The sequence below is a fragment of the Phalangium opilio genome, unplaced genomic scaffold (assembly GCF_054372755.1).
Source record: "Phalangium opilio isolate 3A_F unplaced genomic scaffold, DU_Popi_V2 ptg000017l_1, whole genome shotgun sequence".
In the NCBI taxonomy this organism is placed as follows: domain Eukaryota; kingdom Metazoa; phylum Arthropoda; class Arachnida; order Opiliones; family Phalangiidae; genus Phalangium; species Phalangium opilio.
Window position 1 is genome coordinate 5,316,915 of NW_028324151.1, and position 14,802 is coordinate 5,331,716.

Below are 14,802 nucleotides of genomic sequence, written 5' to 3' on the forward strand. Positions count from 1 at the left end.
TCACCTCCCTAGCCCCCTTTGGTTCTATAATGGACAAATGCGAAAATACACGCAAGGTCTTTCCGAACTTGAACACATTACATTTTCGGTCTTTGACACATGTTGGAGATCCTACCCTATAGGTGCCCACTGCCCTTGTACGCCGAGGGTGATTTGACCCCAACAACCCTTCTGTCACCTCATTCCTTAACTGACTAGTTGCAACCTTGCCTCGAACCCAATTCGCATCGAAACCCTTACTTACTATGCCTTCAAACACAAAGTACTTATCGAGAAACTAAATTGTTTAAAATTATGTTTCTTTCAGCTTTGGGATATTAGAGACGGAATGTGTAAACAAACATTCCCAGGACACGAATCTGATATTAACGCAGTGACGGTAATTTTAATTTTGATCATCATAGTTTTAAATGCGCGTAGTTACAAAAAGAATATAATAAGTGTATAGTTATAGTTATAATATAGGAAGTCTCAAAAACGTTACTTTTAAACAATGTTCCAGTTTTTTCCCAATGGCTATGCATTTGCCACGGGTTCTGATGACGCAACTTGCCGTCTCTTCGATATAAGGGCGGACCAAGAGCTCGCTATGTATTCGCACGATAACATAATCTGCGGCATCACCTCCGTAGCCTTCTCTAAGAGCGGACGGCTACTACTGGCGGGCTACGATGATTTCAATTGTAACGTTTGGGACTCCATGAAGGCTGAAAGAGCGGGTAAGATAAAACACCTTATATTACAATTTTATCGAAGAAATATCTTTTCAAAAAAGCAATAGTAGGCTTAAATATATGATGTTTTCTATAAACTTTCGTTCTCCTGAATTTTCTGTTGAATTACGTTTAATCTGATGTTTTAAGTTTACAAAAGGGATGCGTAATATTGCGTGGTAAACAGTGTTCATACAAATCGGGAAAACTCTGAAATTTAGAATTTTGTAATGTTCGTGAACTTTAGACGGTCATAACTCTGGTTCTGTTAGAGATACGGGGATGTCCTTCGAGTGTGTTATAGTCATATTTGTCCCCCATCCCACGATACTAAAAAAGTTGGGGTTACAGCAAACTGGGACCGAGTAATTAAGCAAAATGTCCCTTAACATTTGCTCCATAGGATACACCATATATATGGGGAAAAGCCTGTAAATCTCAGGGAAATTGGTTTTCCAAAAGTTGTATGAACCCTGGTAAACATTCGCGCATCCCTAATTTGAAGGTTACGAAACGTAATTTGTAGCATATCAAATCCTTAACGCTACATAAAAATGGTTTTTGCTAAAAAACGTGTTTCAGGCGTTCTTGCGGGTCACGATAACAGGGTGAGCTGTTTGGGTGTTACGGAAGACGGTATGGCGGTCGCCACAGGCTCGTGGGACAGCTTTTTGAAGATTTGGAACTGATTATGAAGTAGAACTCTGTCATTTATTATAATTAACAAAGAAAAAAAAACAACAAAAAAAAATTTCAAACAAATTTGAAGAAAAAAAAAAAACTAAGTCCCAACAACAAAAAAACCAAAACCCCCCAAGAAAAAAAAAACAACCAAATTTCACTTCTTAACAACAAAAAGAAAAACAAATTTCCTTCCCGCACCCCTATGCCCACACCCTCCGTTTTTTAACCCCCCCTATTGAAAACTAAGAGATACATGATAACACCCTTTTCTCTCCGATAAATATGCGTTCTTCATTTTTCACAACAACAACAACAAAAAAACAACCACTCCTCGATTTAAACTTAATTAATTAAAGAAGATCCCGTTAAAAAAAAAATAAACCAAACATGACGATGATGATGTTGCCGAGATGTTTTCACCACCGTAAAAGCTCTCTACACACCACGCGTTTACGGAACTAAATATTATTTAACAAAAGTCTCGATACTACTAACACCTTAACACCTTCCTTCCCCATCCTACAGGAAAACGAATCGCAGGTAAACAACCATTTATTTTTATTTTTTACTCTTCTTTTGTTCTTCTACTACCTTCTTCCGAACGCTGAATTTTACACACGGGATCTTTCAAATTTAAATAAATAAATAAATAAATAAACAATATATATCGCGAGGGATTTAATTAAGCCAAGAAACTTTTTAACAAAATAATACTAAGTCTCTTCGTGATGATGATTATTATTATTATTGTTGTTAATATTTTTAGCGGTGGTAAAAATCGTGCGCTTTTTAATTTTTAATTATATATAAACTGTTTAACGGAAATAATCGCGATTTAAAAACAAAAAAAACAAGCTTTTTACTCATATTCCCTAAAAAAAAAAAATCACACAGTTATAATTGTTACTTGTTTAGTTATAATTAATTAATTAATTAATTAATTAACCAAGAAAATTATTGCTAGTTAATTAATTATCTATCTCTTTCGGAAAACAACTCACGAATTCAATTCAATTCTATTCTATTAAAAATAACACCGATTTTTTGTTCCCGATCGTAATCTTTTCGTTCGTTTTTTTTATTATTCAAAGGGGATCAGAATTTTTCCCTTTTCATTTCTAGTCAAATTTACGATGGTAATGTTGATTATCGTAAATCATTTGAGAAACACAAATAAATAAATAAATAAATAAACACGTAAATTCCTCAGATAATCCTCGCCCCCCCCAGAAATAAGTAAATAAATAAATAAATGATTAATTAATCCGAATCCTACTAAAATGAAAAATGATTAAGAAGTTGACCGTTAAACCGTTTACCGCAACGTCTATTATATCCCCGTCAAGGAACGTATATAAATTAATTAAATTCCGTGAAGGTGTGTGTGTTATTATTATATCATCAAAACCTTTACGCGGTTTTAGTACCTTGTATTTTACAATGATGCAAGAATTTTATTTTAATTTTAGAGCCGTTATGGTTGGTAATCCCCAATGTTATTTTATAAAATAACCTTTCCCCTTTCATTAGTCGCCTATCGTCGGTAAATCGATTGGTGTTTGGTTAATTTTGCAACATTTCGCCGCGCTTTATCAGCGATTTTTGCAACGTTACGTTTTTTCTTTACTATAAATACAACAAAACAAAACAAAAAAAACTTCTATCGAAGAAGAAAATTCAAAAAATTCAACAAATTGTTCAAAGACTTATATTGTGAAATTTTACCGATCGTAACTTGGGACTAATGCGAAAGTTCTTTCACAACAAACAAAAACATAAAAACTCGCAGCACTTTTATTAAAATAACTATACTACGCGGGATCTCTAACAAAAATTTTGCGTCCGATTAACTCTATTACGGCTACAAAACCTTCCTTCGATGATGGATTAGGTATTGCTTGCGGTTTTTAGAGTTATCATTTTATACGGATGGACAAATTAATTAGTTAATGAAATACCGCTCGTTCTCGCTCTCGCTCTCGTTCGTTCGCTCTGGCTAATTAATCTTTTTAGATTTTAAGCAAGAGACATAAACAAACAAACAAACAAACCCTTCATCGTATTATATAAATCAACAACCTTCGGAAGAAACCCCTAAATTAATTTAATTTAAATAATTAAATTAATTAATTAATCGTCAATTAACGCGGGAACGAGTTTTATTCTTTCGAAGAATGAAAGTTGATGAGCCCCACGATTTCATTGCGCTTCGTAATTCGATTGAAAATATATATATATACGTAATGATTAACTCAAAACAAATTGCGAAGCTTTATTGAGAAATTAAAAAACTCGTTTTTTCCCGCTAAATTATAATTAAATATATCGAGTAGTTTCTTCTCCTTTCGCTATCTATTTAAAACAAACAACAACATGGACTGCTTCTATGGATAACGAAACAATTTTTCAATGTTCTAAACTAACAAAGGTGCACTGTCGTACGTACATCCATTTCATTTTGCCGTACAAAAACAAATGCGAAAAAAGACTTAAACTACGTTTTAAAACAACAACAATATTAATAAAGTGCACGCAGAAAACATAAATTTTTTTCAACAATTTCGAAATTGAAAAAATAATTAAAAATATATATTAAAAAAGGTTGGGGAAAGTTTTTAAGTTTCCCTCTACTTTTGACGAACAAAAAAAAAAAAAATTAAGGAGTTAAAAAAAAAAGAAAATGATACTTCCGTATAAAGGACGTGTTAATAGACCTTTATATACCAAAAAAATAATAAAACAAAATTATTAAGATAAAAAATTAACGATATTTAAACAAAAATTAATTAGCCATTTCTACCGTGCTTCTTTGAAAAAGCAAAAAAAAAAAAAAAAATCTGTAGAAATTTAGGAGGGTGTGAATTAAGTAATTTAATAATTTTGTTTTTAATTTCTCTTGGTAACGAAAAATGTGAATGTGTGTGTGGAAACAATTAACAAATTTAAATATGAAACAAAAAAAAAATACTACAACATTTGCAGCGGGACCCTCTACGCCCCCCCCCCCCAACCCTTCCACCTATTTTCCCCGTAAATGTTAAGGGATTTTCGTTTTTTTTAGTTATAGGTCACACATCAAAATGGTATGGGGGAAAAATTATTTAGCCTTATTTTTAATTAAGATTAATATTTTAATTAAATTAAATTAAATTTTGTGCCATTTAATTTAGTTAGGCTGTTGTTTTTTTTTTTTTTAATTATTATTATTAGTGTAAATATATGATTTCAGGGCACCTTTTTCACGTGTTTTTCTTTCTACCTAGAAATTTAATTCTTAATTATAGCTAATTAATTTTGTCTTTATTTTTTTACGAATCGTTTTTAATTTAGGTTTAACAAAACGTGTGAAAAATAAAATAACAAAAAAAATTCTTCTTCTAGTCATCAAATTAATTAAAAAAAATATAATTAAGGGCCCCGCCGTCTTCTAATTACGTTTTATCGCCCGTAATCAATTTTTATTTAATTTGGGAATTTTTTTATTAATATTAGATTAACATCATCAATATCTGCTTCAAAGTCAAAGCCCCTAATTTGAAAATAGATAGCAATTAAATTTAAAAACTTAAAAATAAAATTAAAATCAATATTTTTCAGTTCAAAAATGTACCATTTTTAATGTAAGTCATGTGTGTTTTGGTTGTTTAGTTAATTTTATATCAAATCAAAAAAATTATTTTTGAACTGAAAATAATTGATTTTTTTTTTAATATTAAAAATTTCCAAATTATAAAATTTGATTACTTTAAATTTTCCGATATTTAATTTTCACCAAAATTAATTAAATTTTCAAGTTAATTGAGGGTTTAATTAAATCGCAATTCGACATAAATTAAAAACGCTCATTGTATAGAAAATACTATAACGAAACAAAAAAAACCAAATACAGCATGCACTACTAACTAATTAATTAATTATTAATTGATTTTAATAATTAATTTTATTTTCTATATTGATAGGATAGTCTTAAATTAAATTAAAAAACAATTTCCACCAAATAATATCGGTCCCCCAATAATAGGGAACAATTAGTAAATAATTAATTAATATCTCATTAGGGGTAGTTAAAATCTTCAGTATAAATTTATATCGAAAAATAATAATATTTTAGGAAAAACATATTTGAAAAAAAAAAAAAAGATTTTAATTTTTTGACAGCCCAGGGGAGGTATTTTCATAGGGGGAAAATTTAAATATAAACAAATACAGAAAACAACAAACAAACAAATAAACAAGCAAGCGTAAACAAAAACATGCCTGTCCCCCCCTTATTGTCGTTGTAACATAAAACAATTGTAGTGATGTTAATTGGTTTCTATACCGATAACAAAAATGAAATTGGGATAAAAACGTGACCCCCCTTGACCCCAATTCCAAAAACAAAACCAGAAAAAAAATTGCTTCGAAACTTTAAAATCATCTATGGGCTGAAAAAAAAAGTGTATTAAATTTAAGTGCGATAAATTACCCTTAATTACCATCATTATTATATTAAATAAAATTATTAGTTATCCTACAATTAATTTACGCTTGTGTTAAATTAAATTAAATTTTTATTTTTAATTTTTTTTTCTGGGAACATCAATCTATATATATAGATTAAAAAAAGATATTAAAAAAAACTGCCAAAATTCAGCGCAAAAAAAAAAATACAACGTTCTTCGTGGCCCAGTGTTCGTAAATACACACAAAAAAAAATATTTCGCGATATTTAAAATAAAATAAAAAAAAAATGACTTTTCACGCAAATTACGATCGCGATACCAAAAAAAAAATTCTACGTATATTTAAAAAAAAAATAAGATCGCGACAAATATAGTGTGGTCTTAAACAAAAATGTTTTTAAACAAACAAACAAAAAATAACCAAACACCACATGGTTTTTTTTTCCATTTTTTTTTTTTTATTTGAGTTTTTTTGGAAGATTAAAGGGAGGGTAAAGATGTTAATTTTTGAAAGAACAATTTTTTGCGGTATGATAATAAGAGAGAAAGTTTATTTGAAAAAGATATTACCACCCCCTTTAAAGATTACGGATAAGTTTAAGAAAATAACAGTGCGTGGAAGTGATAAAGATTTAAAATGAAAAAAAAAATATATTCAGAATATAAACTGAAAAAAAATATATATATACCCAAAACTTTTTCTTTTTAAATAAAAATGGACACTTCGGTTTTGAGCCAAATTTCAAGGAAAGTTTTTTTTTTCGCGATAAAAGGGGGTGAAGAAAACCAAAAAAAAAAAAAAATAACAAAAATTAAACCAACATAAAAACAAAAAATGGTCGTCTTTTGATTTTTACTTGGAACTGCAAATAATTGCCTTTATTTCGTTTTAATTAAAAATTTTTTTTTTTTTGAGTTTTTCTATCCCTCGGTAAAATTATAAAACTCAAAAAAAAAAAAAAAAAAAGGTGATGTGTCAATTGTCGATTAGGGCCATAAAATTAATATCAACAACAAAATATATTAATCGAAACCAAAAAAAATTGAAATGAAATGAAAAAAAAATTAATTAATTATAATTAACACAGGCACACTACAGCGTCGTCAAATGAAAAAAAAAAATAAAATAATAATAATCTATAATGCCAACTGCATTTTTAACCAAGCGGCTGTTATTAGTATTATCCACGTGTTAATATGAAGCTGGTTTCAGTATGTAGCTTTTTGGTCTTATTTGTGAAACAAAAAAAAAACTACACTTGTGTATGTAATTTAACTTGTCCAATAAAGATGTTTGTCTTTAACTAATTCTCGTTTAATTTCACCCATTTTTAATTGTCAATCGTTTATCTTCCCTGTTCGCCATCCATATTGGTACGTAACCTAACCATAAGTTCATAAGATATGTTCACCATAAGTTTGTAATGTCTGGTTACAAACTGGAGCTTGTCATGAAGTGAGGGAGGGAGGTCAGAGATTCGAGGTAAAGCAACGTACGCCTGGTGCCTGGTGAGGCGCTGTCAAAGGCTTAGTCGGGCTTAGTACAGACTAATTAGGATTAATATGGAAGTCCTGCAAAATTAACCACCGAGTGTAGGACTTCAATTCTCGAACTAGCTCGAGCTGTAAGTCTATATAGCATTACGAAGTATAGGGTCTGGTAATACTTATGGAGCATATCACTTATAAACTTATGCCTAACCTAAGCGAACTTTCGGCTACTCTTGAACATGGACAAATAGAAAGAACAGAGAGCACGACAACTTCCACCGAAATTACTCTCTGTTCTTTATATTTGCATTTGATATAACTAAAAATACAAGTAGCGTATCTCGGTACTCACCACTAACACTAATTCCACAAGCGGACTGTTGTATCCCATGATCCAGTAACTATGGCCATTCCATTGTCTGCCATGGTCAAGGAAGTGACTCTATTCTCGTGTCCAGACAACACATCTATCATGGTAAGAAATTAATTAGACGTGGTACTTATTACTTAATATTTTAACAAGTTTTTAACTGTCTTACTATTTTCGTCAGCTGAAATGGTATCCCAAATATGAACCATGCTGTCATCGGATCCGCAAAGAATCAACCTGCCACTGTTGGACAATGCGCAAGAGGTTAAACCACTTGTCGGAGTGTCGGGTTTGTAGATACCAATCTGCTGATCAGCCCTGATATCAAAAAGTCTAGCTGATTTGTCATCCGAACCAGTTCCGAAGTAATATCCACTTGTGTGATACTTGCAATAAAATACCCCAAGTCTTAAGTTAGGTGAGTTTACTCTAGTTATTCTTTGGTACTTATGCCCATGGACCAGGAATACATATATCTAATAGAAATCATTGTGCACCCATGTATCTCATGTTAATTTCTATGAGGGTTTTTTGGGGTGGGCCTGAGCCTCATAATTCTGACGTTTTTCATTGGTTGGTAGCAATGCAAGGTGAAACTCGCGGCGGGATAGTTAAAATTCGTCATACATAACGTGATTAGTTTAGCTCCTCCCACAAAATCCGCCTAGATACGTTGAGTGAAAATGGATGGTTGCACAATTATTCCTAGTATCTGTATGCATTCCTACTTAGATCGTGTGTTCTGTTGCCAGTCACTTTTAAAAAGTTTACAAAAGAGTTAACGCCCAATTACTTAGTCATTTAGTCTGACCTTTTCGAGCCCAGAAATTAAACAAATTGGGTTAAATTTTAGTCGCCAAAGTGCGCGTATGTAGCAATTAATTTCTCTTAATTACCTCCGGTTAATTTGCATATTCATTATGTATAAAAGAACTAACTTTGTTCTCTTTTATTGATTTGGGGTATGCGAATTAATAGTTAATAGGACCCAATAAACAGGTTTTATTATTGAAAGTTGTTTTTAAAAGTTAACGACGGTTTTGCTAATAAACAGAAAAAAGTTATTACCCAAATAATGTAAATAATGTTTTCAACTTTGTAATATTTCAAAACTAGATTTAATCATAATGAAGGTGATAGAGTACTTTGTTTAATTTAATATTGTTTAACTGGAAAACCCGTAGCTATGAAGCGATAAAAGTACACAATCAATCCGAGGGGCTAATCACTATTAGATTCCCTTACAACATCGCGATTAGCTCCTCGACTGAGTGTGCTCGTAAACGTTGCCAACCATGTTTCCTCATCAAACAATTAACAATAAATGTTTTTAACAGAAAACTTACGCATACGGAATTGACGTCCGATTCGTGACCCCAAAAGGTTTGGGTACATTTACCTTCCCTAATATCCCAAATCTATAACAACAACAAAAAAATAACTTTAATTGAGATCCACAGATATGTTTTTTTTTTTTCGTATTTGGAACCTGTACTTCATGGTACTTTAAAGCGGAAGCTAGGCATAATGATCTCTAACTGTCATGGTTATGCGTTAGTGACATTATAACAACAAGTATGACAATTCCCTTTGTGATAATGTTAATTTTCTAGGAAGGTTTGCTTGGCTCCCGTGTTATCATAATTTCATAAGAAATGTTCCATAAGTTTGTCACTGGTTACAAACTGGAGCTTGTCATGAAGTGATTGAAGTAGGTCATTTATTCGAGGTAAAGCGAAGTACGCCTGGTGAGACGCTGTCAAATTTGGGCTCAGTAATGCAGACTAAATAGGAGAAGATGGAACTTGGTCCTGCAAAATTAACCACCGAGTGTAGGACTTCAATTCTCGCTTCCGTCGTTCTCGAACTAGTTATCTCGAGCTGTAAGTCTCTAGCATTACGAAGTATACGTACTGTCCTACTTATGGAAGGAACATATCTTATAAACTTATGGTGCTACCTATAGTTATTACGTCACTTATGGCATGTGTGGTGGTTTCGAAGTACAATAGTTAAAAATAAATTTACCTTAATCGACTGATCAACCGAACCGGTTAAGAACGTATTACTGTCCGGGTGTAGAGACATACTTATGACGTCACCGTCGTGCCCTATGAATTCTTGGATTTTACTACCGTTATTTAAATCCCATAAGACACTGTAAATCAGATGGTTTTAGATTTAGTACCCTTCAATTAAAATTTCACTCTCATCGAAGATCAAGGGGCTAACCACTCATATAAATAATACATTAAAGTTTAATTTACATTTTAGTATCCGCTGAGCCAGTAATAATTTTCTTATCATCCAAGAATCGGCAACAAGATAAGAATCCTTCAAACCCTGCAAGTTCCCTGCATATTTTGGCCACCCCTGTACTGTCTTTGCTGTTCAGGTCGTAAATGGTGCACATATTGTCCATTCCCCCCGCGGCCACCATATTTCCCGAATTAGAAAATGAGGCTGTCATTACCCAACTGGATCTTAATGGGATGACTTGCACCTAGGTTTAGTTAACACCATCCAGTTAATTCCTCATCTCTGCATCAGCAGGGATAGATTTAATTTTAGAAGTAGGAATGGAGAACAGAGTAATGTGGGCACGCGTCAAAGTCCCGGACCCCCTTCCATGGGACGGGGGGGGGGGTATGAAAGAAGAGACGGGGTCATAGCGACAGAGGTAAAAAAGAATTACGTCTTTTTCGCCGTCCCCGTCAGCAACGTCATCAAAACGTATGTGTAAGTGAGCCAATAAGATAATTTAAACTTTTCGTTACGTGTTGGAGAGAGGGGCTCCATATTGGGTGGTCTATGAGTCGGACTGAAGTAAATGCTAACCGTACATCTCCTTTCCTACCTCTAAAATTAAATCTATCCCTGGTATCAGCTTAAACTTCAGTGCGGTGTTGTCAAACGTTCTGTGAGCCAAGAACTAATTTAAACTGAAGTCTACTACCCTTTCCCCTCTGAAGTCTCTTGACTCACTAACGTCTGGCAGCCCTGAGACAACGAGGAAACCCCTTTTATTGAAAACAATGTATAGACTAATTACTTTGTTTGCAGTCCAAGTGTCCCATATAATTAGTTTTCCGTCCAACGACCCCGAAACGCAGTGTCTATGGAATAAATTCACCCATTGTGTTGTTTGTTGAATATGTGTGTTGTCAAATTTCTATCGTTATTTGAATTGTACCTGCTGTCACCAGCGAAATGTACGGCGTTGACTTTGGATATGTGACCCTTTAGGATCTTTTTAAAACGAAGTTCGCATTTCGGGACACCTCCCATATCCCCGCAAATGTCCGATATCTTTTTGTCCGCCACATCCGCCTGAGCTTTCTATTATTTGCGTTTTTCATTTACCCCCCGAAGTGGTAATGTTATTAATATTGTAGTTAAAGTGAGGGTGAAACGCAAGAAATTGTTTTATCATTTAGTTACGGATGGTTTCAATCATGCATTATTTATAGACTTAATTAGCCTTCAATCATGCATTATTTATAGACTTAATTAGCCTTCAATCATGCGTTATGTATGTGATTAATTAGCATTCACGTGCATTTTTATGCAATAAATTTGCATTCAATCATGCGCTATTTATGTGATTAATTGGCATTCAATCATGCGTTATTTATGTGATTAATTGGCATTCAATCATGCGTTATTTATGTGATTAATTGGCATTCAATCATGCGTTATGTGATCGATTAGCATTCAATCATGCGACATTTATTATTCATATGATCGATTAGCATTCAATAGTGCGATATATATTATTTATATGATCGATTAGCATTCAAGCATGCGATATATATTATTTATATGATCGATTAGCGTTCAAGCATGCGATATATATTATTTATATGATCGATTAGCATTCAAGCATGCGATATATATTATTTATTTGATCGATTAGCATTCAATCATGCGATATATATTATTTATTTGATCGATTAGCATTCAATCATGCGATATATATTATTTATTTGATCGATTAACATTCAATAATGCGATATTTATTTGATCGATTAGCATTCAATCATGCGCTATTTATTATTCATATGATCGATTAGCATTCAATCATGCGCTATTTATTATTCATATGATCGATTAGCATTCAATCATGCGCTATTTATTATTCATATGATCGATTAGCATTCAATCATGCGCTATTTATTATTCATATGATCGATTAGCATTCAATCATGCCCTATTTATTATTTGTTTGATCTATTAGCATTCAATTATGCGATATTTATTATTTATATGATCGATTAGCATTCAATCATGCGCTATTTTTATTTATATGATCGATTAGCATTCAATCATGCGCTATTGATTATTTACATGGTCAATTAGCATTCAATCATGCAATGTTTGTACTATTAATTCGTATTTAATGATGCACTAATCAAACCAATTAATATTGAATCATGCGCGATTTAAAAACACGCTTTCACAACCAACTTTTATTCAACCATGAGTGCATAAAACGTATTCCTTGCGTCACTCAATCATGTCCAAATACACACTTTCAATACTCGCTATAAAAATGACCCTTCTAACATTTTCCTATAAATTTAAATTTAGCAAATCAAAACAAGAAAAAAACTATTGCGTTTCACCCAAGGTCAATCTAGGCCTATAGAAACTACATCGAAAGTAACTATGGCTTCACCTTCCTTTATCCCCTTAACATATTTATAAAAAAAATTCAATTCACATGAAATAATGGAAAAAATACGTCACTTAACTTGAACCTTTTCCTTTAACTCCTTGAGTTCTTCTTTGAGAGCATCAAGATCATTCTTAGATTCACTTTCCTGCTCAGAAATAAACATAATCGAGGTCATGGAAATCACGTTTTCATCAACTTCAAAAACTTTTCTTAATTAGCCCATTATTTTATATATGGGAAAAATTTTACCTTCATTGTTATAGAGGCACGAAATTTCGCAGTCTACCGTTTTGAACTAAAAACACCCCCGCGCACCAGGAACGCGTTAAAGTTAGGGTTAGAGATCCTTTATGGAATAAACACAGCACTCGAATGATTCTATCATGAAACAAATCTTTAATGCAATTAAGGAAGACTTCTAATCTCATTTTTTTTACAAGTAAAGCTGCTTTCTAGAGCTTCTTAGTTGTAGCCTAACAGGCATTGGCAGTTTTGTAGCTTTACTAAGGTAATTGTCTATAGGAAAATTATATTGCTTGTCATTTTAATTCGTAAGAAACCCGTCTTATGCTCTGTTCCATAATTGGATTATAATTCGCTACCTGTACACGAAAGTCAGTCGTCTTTCAAAAATATTTTGTTTTAAAAACAGTACAATTGTTTTATTTCAAAGTACAAATTTCGTGAAATCAATGTTTTTAAGCGAAATACCCAGGAATACATACAGATAATTGGAATAATTGTGCTCCCTTATCTCTTGCGTTAATTTCTATGCATGTTTATGGGCGGGGCTTGAGAAATTACTATCCGCACGCCTCATATATAATTCTGACGTATTTCTAACTGTCGTTTCATTGGTTGATACCAACGGGAGATCAGGCACGCGTAAGGTGCAAGGCTAGCCTTAGATACGTTGAGGAAATCGCTTCACAATTAATCCTAGTAGCTATATGCATTCTTGTAAGTACGTTATCTCTTGAAGCTGCGTGTTGAGGAAACCCTCACGAAAATGCGCAAACTGCGCCGCTTATGGCAGTTTACCCTTTTAAACAATAACAATTTGGCAAATATAAGAATCTATTGTTAAAATTAAATGTCAAAAGAAAAGGGGTAACGCTCTATTATTTATTTATTTCATATATTTTTTATATTTTCCGAACAATATGTGACTTTAGGGTGATAGTAATATAATTATCTTTACAAGTTTACAATGAATAAAGAAAAAAATAAAAATTGGTCGAGAATATGAAGGCATCTTTCATTTTCTGGTTTTTGTCAAAAGTATAGCCTAGTTTCGGGTTTTACAATAGGTCGAACCAGACTCAGTGGGTGAAAAACTGTAAAACTGGTTATGGAAGTATGGAAATATATTTGTAATTAACCTTGGATGGCTACGATGGCGGCAAAACTTCTTCATTTTTAACAAGGATGATTTCATATACTGGCTTAGAAGGTCTGCCAAAAACTTATTAACTTCGTGTATGATTATTTACACATATATTAATCTCTGTATAAGATATGTTTGTTTGTTAAACACACCTATAATATTACATTATTGTAATGTTTCTTTTTTAGTATTTATGATTTTTTAGCGACATTGAAACAACCGAAATTTGCATCATTTTGATTGCAAATTAAAGATAAACAAAAACATTAAAGTTGTAGGCAAACTTTGCACCTCTTATGACGCTGTTTAAATATTTTTAATTTAAAGTTTTAAACTTTGAAGTCTTTTTGGAGTTTGAAAGAATGTGTTTATTAATTTTGTTTTATTATTAAATGCGAAGTCTGAAAGTGGTTAGCCCTTCAATACGGTTGCGACTTGTTCACCTGCCATTTACAAAACTATGCGATTTTACATCTCCGTTGCGACTTGTTCACCTGCCATTTATAAAACTAAGCGATTTACATCCCAGTTGCGACTTGTTCACCTGCTATTTATAAAACTATAGGATTCACATCCTTATGACTTGTTCATCTGCCATTACAAAACTATGAGATTTTACATCCCAGTTGTGACTTGTTCATCTGCCATTTATAAAACTATGAGATTCACATCCTTATGACTTGTTCACCTGCCATTACAAAACTATGAGATTTACACCCCAGTTGTGACTTGTTAACCTGCCATTACAAAACTACACGATTTACATCCCCGATGCGACTTGTTCACCTGCCATTTTCAAAATGCGATTCACATCCTAATACAGTTTTCCATTGTTATTTTTCATGGAGTAGTTAGTTGTTTAATCGGAGGAATAACGAATGTTTAATTTGAAGTTCATTGCACTGCAGCGTAGCCTCATTTCCTACTACTCCATGGTATCAGACATCTAGCAGCCTGCCTAAGCCAAGGCATTAAAAGATATCAGTCAAACATAACGGACTGGACTCCGATCTCCCTCCTTTCTTGCATTTGCA

General features: G+C 32.6%; 2 protein-coding genes across 4 annotated transcripts in view; one reads left to right on the plus strand and one right to left on the minus strand.

Annotated features, from left to right (window-relative positions):
• Gbeta13F (guanine nucleotide-binding protein subunit beta-1) overlaps nucleotides 1-7,146 on the plus strand; it is a 23,264-nt gene extending 16,118 nt beyond the window's left edge. For all 3 annotated transcript variants that reach the window (XM_089866571.1, XM_089866569.1, XM_089866570.1), the window contains exons 7-9: nucleotides 308-379; nucleotides 503-719; nucleotides 1,296-7,146. In XM_089866571.1, coding sequence (XP_089722697.1) covers nucleotides 308-379; nucleotides 503-719; nucleotides 1,296-1,402 — 396 coding nt within the window. In that variant the 3' untranslated portion in view covers nucleotides 1,403-7,146. The remainder of the gene's footprint in view (nucleotides 1-307; nucleotides 380-502; nucleotides 720-1,295) is intronic.
• Gbeta76C (guanine nucleotide-binding protein subunit beta-2) lies at nucleotides 2,850-14,723 on the minus strand. The gene is made up of 11 exons (XM_089866568.1): nucleotides 14,313-14,723; nucleotides 12,631-14,262; nucleotides 12,458-12,526; nucleotides 10,897-11,042; nucleotides 10,756-10,819; nucleotides 9,971-10,206; nucleotides 9,732-9,861; nucleotides 9,050-9,121; nucleotides 7,873-8,089; nucleotides 7,686-7,800; nucleotides 2,850-7,414 (listed from the first exon to the last, which is right to left on the minus strand). The coding sequence occupies exons 2-10, from the start codon at nucleotides 12,634-12,636 to the stop codon at nucleotides 7,694-7,696; spliced, it is 1,047 nt and encodes a 348-aa protein (XP_089722694.1). The 5' UTR covers nucleotides 12,637-14,262; nucleotides 14,313-14,723; the 3' UTR covers nucleotides 2,850-7,414; nucleotides 7,686-7,693.
• Nucleotides 14,724-14,802: the final 79 nt, after the last annotated feature.